The 12,242-nt window shown below is 50.5% G+C and overlaps 4 protein-coding genes across 4 annotated transcripts; 2 read left to right on the top strand and 2 right to left on the bottom strand.

Annotated features, from left to right (window-relative positions):
* Positions 1 to 213: 213 nt before the first annotated feature.
* B0H65DRAFT_510498 (autophagy-related protein 16) lies at positions 214 to 1,038 on the top strand (the record flags this gene model as incomplete). The annotated part of the gene is made up of 2 exons (XM_062828404.1): positions 214 to 298; positions 431 to 1,038. The coding sequence occupies 2 exons, from the start codon at positions 214 to 216 to the stop codon at positions 1,036 to 1,038; spliced, it is 693 nt and encodes a 230-aa protein (XP_062679290.1).
* A 288-nt stretch (positions 1,039 to 1,326) lies between these two features.
* Positions 1,327 to 3,652, bottom strand: B0H65DRAFT_256068 (putative DOT1 protein). Its single transcript, XM_062822556.1, has 2 exons — positions 2,675 to 3,652; positions 1,327 to 2,585 (listed from the first exon to the last, which is right to left on the bottom strand). Exons 1-2 carry the CDS (start codon positions 3,355 to 3,357, stop codon positions 1,673 to 1,675), a joined length of 1,596 nt encoding a protein of 531 aa, XP_062679289.1. The 5' UTR covers positions 3,358 to 3,652; the 3' UTR covers positions 1,327 to 1,672.
* B0H65DRAFT_256067 (uncharacterized protein) lies at positions 3,653 to 4,697 on the bottom strand. Its single transcript, XM_062822555.1, has one exon. It carries the CDS (start codon positions 4,552 to 4,554, stop codon positions 3,949 to 3,951), a length of 606 nt encoding a protein of 201 aa, XP_062679288.1. The 5' UTR covers positions 4,555 to 4,697; the 3' UTR covers positions 3,653 to 3,948.
* A 2,624-nt stretch (positions 4,698 to 7,321) lies between these two features.
* B0H65DRAFT_256025 (uncharacterized protein) lies at positions 7,322 to 10,766 on the top strand. The gene is made up of 4 exons (XM_062822553.1): positions 7,322 to 7,698; positions 7,767 to 8,094; positions 8,158 to 8,660; positions 8,719 to 10,766. Exons 1-4 carry the CDS (start codon positions 7,570 to 7,572, stop codon positions 10,414 to 10,416), a joined length of 2,658 nt encoding a protein of 885 aa, XP_062679287.1. The 5' UTR covers positions 7,322 to 7,569; the 3' UTR covers positions 10,417 to 10,766.
* Positions 10,767 to 12,242: the final 1,476 nt, after the last annotated feature.

Here is a 12,242-nt window from a genome sequence, read left to right as displayed (position 1 = left end):
CCTCCATGCGCTAAAGACAAAAGTTCCCGGTCCGACCAACGTCGCTACCTTATGTTTGCATCATCTCCATCCTCCGGCACAGGAACGAATCAATGCCGGTTAACCTGTACCAACTCCCAACTTTCCGGAGCCTTATTCTTCTGACTTCCCGCTTCTTGATTGTTTGAGCCCAGCTTCCCAGCCATCTGTCACCTAGAATTCGTACCCAACAAAATGCCCGGCTGGCGCGACGAGTACCTTTCATCCCTCATGGATGCCGACCAGCGGAATCCCGTCAACCGAGAGCTTGTGGATACCTGTCAGTTGCTTGCCCCGGCCTTGCCCTGCTTCCTTGTCTTGTCTTGCTTGCTTGAAGTCCCACCGCAACTCCCTTTCATTCCTTCAGAACTTACCACCCAGCAAACATCATCCTGAATATGCAAGTCTCCAGGCCAGCAACTCTTCGACCGCATATCCGTACTAGAAGCCGAAAAGGCGGCCCTCCAACAGCAAGTCGAGACCTACCTATCGTCCTCCTCGTCAAGTAGCGGCGCCGCCAACAAGCCCCGAGACCGAGACCCGACCAAGACCGATGCCGCCGCTGACTCGACAACAACTGCGCCGACCGCCGCCGACTCCGCCCTTCTCGCCCGTCTCCGTGTCGATCTAGCCGAAGCCCTCCGCGCAAAGGGCGATTTCCAACGGCGCCTAACGGCAGTCGAAGAGGAGCTCGTCCGCTTGCGCACGAAGACGACAGCCGACAACAAGGCATTACAAACATTGACGGCTGAGAGGAAAACGCTCACCATCAAGCTCCGAGACCGCGAGGAAGAGCTGCGCGCCAAGAGCAAGATGTTGGCGGACGTGCAGGATGAGTTGCAGGTACTTAACACCCACCTGGATCTTGTCGAAAAGCGGCGCTCCGAGATGGAGGCGGAGAACAAGCAGCTGGTAGCGCGCTTCATGAAGCGGGTTGGGCAGGAGGCGGAGGCCATGAACATGGCGAATGATTCGACGTCGGGTTCCGGTCATCGGTCATCTGGTTCCAGGAGGAGATAGAGGATGGAAAGCAAGGAATATCGAATGGGGGAATCCCAGCAGCGGGGGAGCGCAACAAAAACCGAGACTGCGCATATAGACGACAAGAGGAGGGTGAAGATGACCGTCCGAGAACGCCAAGAAGTTTCGACAATCCATGCCAGCACCCTGATACAGCAGCGCCAAAGATACCACAAGGAAAAGGCGGACGATTTACGATAATGTGATCGGCATAGCGCAGGAGTTTCGGAAGGTTGGTTGGTCTCTTTGCTTGTATGCTTCACAGCCAGCATATTATTACTACACGGGGACTGTTACAAAAGGTATGTATGTACTTGATATAAAACCCTGGTAATCCTTTCCCTTTCCCTTTTGCCCTTCCCTTTCCTTCCCTTCCACCTCTATTTTACGCATACATCTGGATATATCAGATGAAACAAAAACCCATACGACGCGGATGATACAAGCTCGCTTTTCAGGCGCGCCATCCAGAAACCGCTATGCTAGAATAACAAGACACATCATACGCGCATACTCCTGCGAATATTTTGATCCCAGGTATCATCATGGTACCAAGAGCCCATCAAAGCAGGAAGAGCTCGCTAATCTCCTCCATCTCCAAATCCAGCACAGCATTTACCCCCTGGCCATTTCATCACCTCCGGGTCGAGATACAATATGTCCCGCTAGCGCCAGTCCAGCTGACATAGCCTTCAGGATACGTAAGGTGCTCGACATCCAGGATCGACGTGGCCACGTCGTTCTCTGCATTCTTGTTGTCGTGCACAAACGTCTTGAGCGAGATGATCTTGCATCCGATCTTGAGGTCCAGGAACATGCTGACGAGGTTGTCGTTGAGCTGCGACGTGAAGGCCTGGTTGTTGACGAGCACCACGTCGGCCCGCTTGAGCACCTCGAGGACCTTCTCGTTCTTACGGAAGTCCCCTCTCTCCAGGCGCACCTTGCCGGGCTTGACCCCCCACAGCCGGCAGCGGGCCAGGAACTCGTCGTACTGCGCCTCGGCCAGGTTGCACGCGTTCTCCATCATCTCGCAGCCCCAGCTCTCGCACCCAATCTCGAGCGCCGCCTGGAGCGTGACGTTGCCGACGCCCGAGCCGAGATCGACAAACACCTTGCCCGAGGTCAGGTTGGTCCGCTCGAGAATGTCGGAGATGAAAGGGTGGTTCAGTTCGCCGTAGACGTTGTCGCTGCCGTTCTGGTACTTGGCCAGGAGCTCGACCCGTGGGGCGACGGTGCGGTCGTATACCTGGTCGAGGATGAAATCGACCAGCTCGCGCGGTATCCCGTGCATCTTGTCGAGGTTTCGGACAATGACGCCCTTGCGCATGAGCTTGAGGAGTTCGTCATTGTATTCGCGGAGGGCGGCTTTGAAGCCGGGGCCGTCGGATCGGTTTTTGCTCTTTACGAGCTTTCGGAGGATGCCTGTCTGGTGGTCAAGGAAGATCTTGCCCTCTTCTTCTGTAAGATAGGTCGAGGCGACTAGTTGTACAACTTTTTCGATGTCCTTGACGGCATCAATCTTATCTTTACCTTCTACCAATTCGTATCTACCATGCGCGCGTGACAGATTAGCTTCATGTTCCAAGACGAGTATATGGTGCGGGGAAGGTAAAGAAAATCGTAAAGGGCCACCCACCGTTCAGGATACCTGACCCCAGGGTACTGCAACCTCACAGCAACCTCCTCGTTCTTCAGTCCCAGTGCGGGCTTGCACTTGTGTTCCAGGCTCGCGACCTTGGCCGCATGTATGATTCCCGATCCGGGTATCCGCTCCACCTGATCCGCATCCTCGCCCTTCCAGATCTTGGGGTGTCGTAGCTTCCGGTTCACGTCGACGGGTCGCTCATCGTGCACCCGCTTGCGACGCTTGCGCGCGTCCAGGTTGTCCTCCCAGTTCTCGTCCCCGTTGCTGTCCGAATCCGAGTCTTCAGAGAAGTGCGGGCTGATGGGCGACCGGCTCGAGGCCTTGGCCGCACGCCGCTTGCGGCTGCTCCGGCCGTCGCCGCTGATGGACGGGTTGGGCGACGCGCTCTGGACCCGTCGTGCGGTCGAGGTGGTGCTGACCTTGGTGAGAGAGGCGCGTGCGGAGGAGGAGGTAGAAGTGGTGTGCTTGGTTCCGTTGAGTCTGGATGTGGACGAGGCGCGCGACAGCGATGACCCCGCCCCCGCGGTCCGGACGTTGGAGTGTTGTGAGGAACCGGTGGTGGGTATGCTCGAGGAGGATGTCGACGCTTTGAGTTTGGGGCGCTCGACGGTCTCGCGGACGGTGCGGATCTCGGTCTTGATTTTGAACTTGGATTTTTGGTTGAAAATGCTCATGTTTCTTGTCTTTCCGCCTCCCGGTCGTTCGGTCGTTCGCTTTGCGTGGCCGGCTGTTGGTTTACCTTGACAGTAATATGGGTTACTGATGACAGAAAAAGAGAGAGTGACAAGAAGGGACAACGACGTATGACGACGAAGAGGGGCGCAAGGCTTGAAGAGAGCCTAGTCGAGCTGTACGGCGTAGCTAGGTAAGCGTATCGGTACGCTTTTTTGGGCTTTGTGAAAAGGCAGGCGACGGAAGTGGATTCGAAGATCGAGCTTCCGTTGGAGCAGGCTCAGCACAGAAAAAGATAGTATGGATTGGGGTCTCTTCGCTTCGGGAGGCCTGCGCCGAGAAAAGGCGCGGCGCGACGGAAAGGTGGACTCGCCCCGTTCTTAGTTCGGTGGAATTGTTCGGTGGGTATCCCGTCTCGGCGGAACCTAGTAACGAAATGCCTTTGCGTCTGGCTCTGGTCCACGTTCGGGGTAGGGTGTTTTGGTGTGTAAGCACGCCTCGCTCGCTATCTCTGTATTTGTATGGAGATGATATGTCCGGATGATCGAAAGGCTGAAAGATGCAATGGGCGCTCGGCGACAGTTGAACCAAATCTATTGGGTATATGGCATAGCAAGGTGTATCTTCCTGCAGGTGGTGATCTCCAAGGTGAAGAAAAGGGCAGAAAAGTGGATAAGGTGGCAGGCAAGAACAGACAAAAAAAGATGAGGAAAGTCAAATGCAGATTCCATCCACCATGCCGGGCTTTCCACTTCTTCCACTGTCGCTGCACAATGCACGGGGCTAGCAGAATTGCCTGGACTCCCCAAGACTCCCCAGGCGGGTGCAACCTTGCGACCCTGACCTTCCAGTCGGCGTCCAATCCCGCTGCTTGTTGGGGAGCGCTGGAACACGGCGTGAGGCGAGTTGACAGCTGCAATATCTCGCCGCATGGCCAATCCTGTAGGCTGCAGCTGCTGCTGCCAGTCATTCTCTTTCTCCAGACTGTCAGGACTCGGCACCGACCCCTCACCGACGGGCCCGTGCAACACAGCACTTACCCCGCATACAGCCCTCTGGAAGGAAGGCATCAATATATATACAAAAGGAGCCCACGAAGATAAGAAGAGGTTATTCAGAATAGAAGGAAGCCAAGTACACGAGGAAATCAGGTACCTAGCAAGGCCTAACAGGAAGGATAGTTGGGGACGGATTTCCATATATTTAAGACTAGCCGCCCCAGGCTTCCAGAGGTTCTCATTTTCCTCCTAATCTTCACCTTCTTCTACCAATCAATTCAATTGACACAAGCCTTTTCCCTGACACAGACTTCCAGCTCTCGCTTGGCGCGCCGCTGGGTGGCGCGACGTCGACTTTTCAGATCCGTGATCATGTGACTCTCTTTATTGATATTGATAGGTGCACAGACCAGCTTCGTTATTCCCGTCATTCCGTTCACCGAGGTGAGACAGCGGGTGCCCTCAGCCTTCACCGACGATAGACTGTTCATTCCATGCCAAGCATCACCATCACTGAGCTTCCATTATATCGGTGAGATAAGGATAGACAGATAAAGTATATTGCATTGGATCTTATTAGCTTCTGTTCTATGGACATGTCAAATGCGAGTTCGTGAGAGCATAACAGCAAGTGAAAGTGACATACGCCTTCCCGCCATTCTGTGCTATCAGTGTTCGGGTTACATGCTGTTCCTTAGGAGATAAATTGTCCTGATTGTCGGGTGTGAAATGTGAATCTCTTCAACATTTCCACATTTTGGTCGTGGATCCAGTGACCGAATGATTGATCTGTCACTGTCTATATAGACTATAGGTAGGGACAGGCAATAAGTTCCGCACTTATGAGGCAGCAAGGTTGACAGCTTGAGGTTATTTCAACGTCGCCTTACAGCCCAGCCTTATAAGCCGCGCTTCAAACCCTTGATGTCCACACCCAGAAATGGCCATCAACATTGCAGTCGGCAGAATCTACCGACGGAAGAACTCGAATATCAGCCCGTATTTTACAAACCAGAATCATACATAACGTTTTACCTCTCGTCACGAATGTACGCTCTACGGAGGGAAAGGGAAAACGGCTGATCGATGATCACTATCGACAATCACAACCGTTCGCTGCCGATTGTGCCGTGGCCGACAGCGGCCATTCGGGGTCCGTCTTGGCAATGGCATGCATCGAATATCAACAAACATGATGCAAGGTGGCTTGGAGGTTCACCATTGTGTGGTGATGAAGCTTGATGATATTCGATGGCTTCAAGTTTTCCAGGGTCTGGGCTTCCATGTTTTGTTTGTTTGGACTGGAGGTTGCATTGATTGTGGCCCCAGTCCAGACCGCGCCAAGCCTTGACCCACAAGCCGGCGGTCCCACATTTCGTGACGTCATGGGCTGCGATTTTATGTGCTGGATTCTTGAACATAACTATCAAAGTCGCGTTTGTAACAGCGCACGGAATTGGTCTCCTTTTTGTGCTCAATGTTAGCCAATGGCCCAATTATATCGGAAGTTACGTCAAGCAAACTCATGATATCTAGCACATTCAGTCACGGGTTGGGAGAGAAAAAAAAACTTTTGACACTCGGAGAGAGTTCGGGCTATTCTCGATCAAAGGGGCCGATGGATGATACATAATTCAGTCGTGCGGCGGCCCACGAGATGGAAGTGACCCTGACACCCACATGGTGCATGCCGATGTAAGGCAGCTCACTCGGATTTGTTTCGTTTCTCGCTGCAGAAAGCGAAAGCGTGGACGTTGGTGGATGGTGAATGGAATCGATGTGCAATCACGTCCCAGCAGGGCTGGGAATGGGGGATGGAAGCCAGCTTAAGTGCTGCCCTGACTGCCCTGCTGAGGCAGACCCGGGCATTGTATCACCAAGATGGCTGGCCACCGCAGCAGTAAATACAAACACAAGCGGGTGGCCTGATATTCTCGAGAGTGACAAAGAGGCACCTAGAGCGTCCTGAGGCCGTCTGAACTGCCGCTTAATTAGCATGAGGGACTGATTCACACTGCCGACGTCGCGCAAGTGCTCCGTTTGTGTGCATTTTGGCGCAGCCACGGGGTGTGCCAGCCCCTCATCTGGAAGGTCTTTGTTTCAAGACGAATCAGAAAAGACCATTTCGAGATTTTGGAGAGGGTTGAAGGTGTGACGCACGTATTGAATCGTGATGCATCTCGTCAAGCTTCCATGCTTGGCTTGGTCTACACTACTTGACCCCCCTGGCCGCCCAATTGGCGTCAAGACCCCCGTCCATATCTCAACCGATCGTCACGGTTACCACCCGAGTCCCAACTTTTCCATGGAGTGTCCCTTGAGCTTCACCCTTGTCTGGCAGACAGCTCCGTGAAGGGGATCGAGTGGATAATCAACTGGCATGTTTACTAGCCCTTCTAGAAATACATAGCAGGTAAATGCGTGTTCCAAATAGAAAGTAGGTACCAGGGAGACTCGGCGAGAATGGAGAGCAAAAGTGAAAAAAGGGAGAGAGCATTGGCATCGTCACTCCCTCAGATTCCCTTTTCTTTTTTTTTCTTTTTTCTTGTGAGATTTCTTCTGCACCACCCCTGCCTTCACATGTAGACCCCCCTGCTTCTCCTACCCTCTTGCCTTACCTACCCCCCGGAAACAGGTCTGGGCTTTCTGCTTCCTCAAAGGGCTGTCCAACCCCGATGTCTTGCGTGCCTTCCCTATGACGCATACCATCCCTCCGTGCCGAAGGTAGGTTGCTCCCACGTCACTCAAGAACAGAACCTGGCGTCAAGCATCAAGCAAGCTGCCCTCCCGGAAACGCACACACTCCCCGGACTGTGAAAGGTCAAGTCTGATTTTGGTCCCTTCCTGCTATAAACCGACTTATACCACCTGGCACCCACCCCGTCTCCATTTCAACCCTTCACCTGCATCGATCTCGACTTGGACCTATTTTCCATTAATTTCTTACTCAGTACCAAAACAACAACAATACGATACCCGATACCCAATACCCGATACCCAATACCCCATACCCAATACCCGATACCCCCGCACTCGTCCGCGTCTAATCGTCGTTTGCTTTTCCAAGTTGAGGACCGATATTCGAATAGTCCAGCATCCTACCCGCCTCACCTCACGGTTTTCCATTTTGTTTTCCTGTGATACCCAGCAACCATACCAACAGACACCCTAATACCATTGCGCGTCCTTTGATTTCAGTTCTTTTAATCAGTCAATATGGCGACCGTTAACGGAAAGGCAAACGTCAACCGGCCGGTTGATGCTAAGCAGAAGGAGGCCGATGTCAACCGCAAACTTCAGCTCTACGGAATCGCCAGCGCTTTCCAGAACGGCAAGGTTCCTTCGGTATATCTACCCATCGCTGTATGCAGTCGCAGTTAGATACAGACCACGCTGACTGTTTTTTTTTGTAGAACGACCAAATCGATGTTGCGTTGAACAGCTTCCTCCAGTCCAAGGCACTCACAAACCCATCCACGAAGCTCTCCACAGAGGGACAGCAGCTTGTTGCCGATTTCAGGGAGGTTGTGAGACAGGCCAAGAATCTCCTGCTCTCCAAGAATGAGGGAAACCTTCTCCAGGACTTCATTTGGCAGACACAGCAGTTCGACCCCAAGGCTGTCAGCGTCCCTGGTGCTCCTGTGAATAAGGAACAGGCCCAGCAGCATGGCAACCAGGCTCTCGAGGGATTGCGCACTTTGGGCACTCTTATTATCACCAACGGCCAGTTCCGCAAGCTGCGTAAGTTGAACTGTCTAACCTGGTTGTAGACATTTGCCTGATACAGATGCTAACAAACACCAGTCAAGGATGCTACTGTTTTGCTCCGTGATATCGCTGGCGATGCTGCTACCAATGCCGCCGCTCGCGTGAGGCCTTCCCAGGAGGATCTCCAGCAGATTGATGCGCCCGCCCCCGATAACACTTGGCACGAGAAGCCTGAGCTTTCCCGTGATCAGGTGAAGAGCAAGTTCAACGACTTCTACAAGGGGAACCCCAAGGAGGACGCCAAGCATGTTATGGGCGAGGCCACCTCTGCTGCTCACCCTGATGGATCGGCCAACCCCAGAGATTTGGCCAACACCGCTGCTCACGATGGCCGCACTGGCGCCTCTTCCGGTATTGACGCTCAGAAGGGCATCTCTGCTGCTGCCAACACCGCTCAGCGCAAGCTTGACCAGAACCTTGATGATGAGACCAGGGAGAAGGCCAAGAACAAGAAGGAGGAGTACAAGGCCCGTACGAGGGAGTATTTCAAGAAGAAGGTTCCCCAGGAGCGTCGCGAGCAGACGATCTGGCGCTTGAAGGTATGTTTATGCCGAGAAGTGCTAATTTCAACTGACAAATAGCTAACATTATCTGAAGAAAATGGTTGTTGAATGCCAGCAGCACCCTGATTACCAGCGTGCGATCACCACTTTGCTCAACCTCGCCGAGGAGTACGGTCGCCACGTCAACAGACTTGCTCAGGAAGGCACTGGTACTGTGAAGGATACCCATACCGCTTTGGCCCAGGCCGAGGGTGATCTCAAGACCCTCATCGAGCGCTTTGCCAACGGCACTTCCAGCGATGATCTCTGGGATTCCATCAAAACCATCTATGAGGATGCTGACAGAGATCCCGAGTTGAAGAATTGGTTCAAGGCTATGAACAGCTACATCCGCCGCTGCCTTCAGGAGGAGGGCTACATTCTCGATGATGCTTCCAACGAGGAGTGGAACCGCCTCTACGACCACGGCAACTACCTTCTCCGCAACAAGTATCGTGCCCACACCGACCGCATTGTCGATGAGCTTAAGTTCTTGGCCGATCAGTTCGACCAGGATCCCCAAAACAAGAGCTTTGCGGCTTCCCTGAACAAGTTGTTCACTGACCTTGGCAACGATGAGAACGGCAAGCCTACCTTCAAGCCCCATCTCATTAAGGATATGACCGAGGTGATCATTCCCGCCATGTTCGAGAATGTCGCTTACATTCCGGTTCCCCGTATCGAGTACTCTGATCACCAGATCGACGCTGTGATCGAGAACCTTGTCCTTGAAAGCGACAACTTCATGCCCAATGTCCTCGAAGTTGCTAGTGAAAACTACATGCGCTTTGGTCGCAAGAAGATCGCCAACAAGAACAAGATGTCCGTTGATGTCAAGGTTGCCGGTATCCAGATGGATCTGCGCGATGTGAGCTACTACATCAAGCGGAAGCAGGGCTTCCCTTCGCTCAGCGACACCGGTATTGCCAACATTTTGCTCGAAGGCGATGGCTTCACCTTCAGAATGAAGATGTCTTCTGCCGATGCTAAGGACAGGCAGAATTTCTTCAAGATTGATAAGGTGGATGTTGATGTCAAGCACTTGCGTATCAAGTTGATCAAGTCCAACCACAAGCTGCTTTTCAACCTCTTCAAGCCCATCATGCTCAAGGTCCTCCGCCCCGGTCTCCAGAAGGCTCTTGAGAAGGCCATTCGTGACCAGGCTGCCAGACTCGACAGCATCCTGTACGAGATCAAGCAGGAGGCTGACAGGGCTCTTGACGAGGCTCGCGAGGATCCCGAGAAGACTCCCAACATTTACAAACGCTACGTCACGGCGGCTCAGAAGAAGGTTCTCCAGGGCAAGCAGAAGGCCCAGGGCGTTGTTGCCGACAAGAAGGTCAACTATGCCGTCACTAAGGAGGACAGCATCTTCCCCCACATCAGCCTTCCCGGCGGAATCAGCTCCAAGGCCACGGAGTACAAGGAGCTCGCTCGCAAGGGCGACAAGTGGGAGAGCCCCGTGTTCTCGATTGGTTCTGCTGGAAAGAGCCGCGACATCCCACCCGCTCCTCGTGTTGTCCGCAAGCCGCACTCTGCCACTAGCACTAACGGTGCAGCCCACGGCACTGGCAACGGCCACGCGCTCCACAGCGGTCCTGGCATGAACGTTGGCAATGGTAGCCTGAACGTCGGCAACGGTGGCCTGAACGTTCCCGGTGGTGGCTACCTTCCTAGTGATCCCAATGTGAGCGGCCATGGAATGAAGACTGTCGGCAGTGCCCCTAATGGCCGCGTTGCTGTCGGTGTCTAAAGACATGACGAGATGACGTTTCTTTGGAATGAACCTGGAAAGCTTGCTTTTGCAAAACTAATGATTGAATGCTGAATTACTGAAAGGTCCATGATTTATACCCATTGCAGTCTAATTGTAGGAGGAAGCAAGTCAAAAAATACCCAAGGAGGAATGAAAAGTACGGGATACCCAGAGACTGCGTAATACGGTTCGATTGGTTTTACTGAGCACCTACTTTTCCTTTGTAATATTTCAGTAACGGTTTCTTAACAACACACTCCCTACGAAGCTCCAGTAAAAGGAAGATAGTCGGTTAATTCTACTTGTTATAAAAGCTTGATCAGTCTTGGTGCACTCGTGATGGCCGGTCGTTGTGCTCGTGTAAGGATGTGTTCCATTCGGTTTTTTTTTAGCGTTTTCACCAGGTGAAAAGCTCCGGTGGAAATCGGGTTCCCCGAACAACCTCGACACCTTTATACCTTTTCACCGGGTTAACACGTCCGTGCACGTCTTAACCACCCGGTGAAAAAAAAATCCCCGCTTTTCGACCTTCTAGCTAACCAGAGCGCAAAACCACATTTTCACTTAGTGAATAGAAAAATTGCTATTTTACAAGTCGCAACTGGATAGATTTTTACAGATTTTAATGCTAAAACTCGCCATCCCCTTCTAAAACTCAATATTTATAATAATTTCAATACTACATATACTATAATACTATATATCGTATAGTATATTACCTCCTCGAACCCTCTCAAATACAGCGCAAATCCCCCAGCACCACCGCAATTATAGCACGCAAACGTAAAATATATATATATATATAGCCTCCTTTCTAATTATTATAGCGGTAATACAATTAGGTCCCCGGCTCGTTATAAACCTTAATTCTTTAAAAGGAATCTTTATTACTAAAAACCTTTTATTTAAGCATTAAGGTCGATTATAATCACTCATCTGCATACAAGCAAATACAGTATTTATACTAACCGTATAACTCTAATACAATACTAAGTTATATAGGAAAAGGACCCTACAACCATATAAAAAGGTTATAATCTTCTTATTAATAACATTATAGGGTACCACTCGTTAAATATCAGGATGGATTATTAGGCGAAGCACTTCTATAATATATAGGTTAATATCGAAGTCCTATTAAAATTTAATAACCTATATTTACTTCGATTCTCTATATAAATAAAGCCTTTTACTAAATATTAAAAGCTTATATTTAATTTACCCAATCGAAGATTAGACTTCCCCCTTTATATACCCTGACGAAGATCGAGAAAAACCTAAAGTTATATCCTTACTTTAATAAAGTACTAAGTACCTTCGATAATTCCCACTTTCTTATAAGGGTAGGTAGTAATAAGTAACCTACTTAGCGAATCTATAAGAGTAGGCTCTTAATAAACGTTATATTCGTATATAATTTTAATAACTGTATTATATATACCCTACCTGGGTATAAAGGCTCTATATATAACGGTTAAATATTTAGGGCTTCGCTAGTACGTGGCTTCTCGATTCTAATAAATTGCTTTTATTTAGCCGACGGCGGGTATAGTTATTTATATAGACTATTTATATTATATCATAGCGTACGATATTATCTATAAGAATCAAAGAAGGGGGGTATTAGACCAGTAATATATAAGGAGTTATATAATTTGAAATATAATTAGACTAGGGTTATTATTGAGAGGGTAATTAGTAGGTTGAAATTGGCTTTTAAAATCCTTACCTACGAACTAATCTTTTCTAGTAAAATGTAAATTCTTATTATTTATATTTATATAGCAATCTTAAATTTTATATTAAAATATAACAATATTGAC

The sequence above is a fragment of the Neurospora tetraspora genome, assembly GCF_033439725.1.
Source record: "Neurospora tetraspora strain CBS 560.94 chromosome Unknown B0H65scaffold_6, whole genome shotgun sequence".
NCBI lineage: Eukaryota > Fungi > Ascomycota > Sordariomycetes > Sordariales > Sordariaceae > Neurospora > Neurospora tetraspora.
The sequence above is the reverse complement of the archived record's forward strand: the minus strand, read 5'-3'. Positions and strand labels throughout refer to the sequence as shown.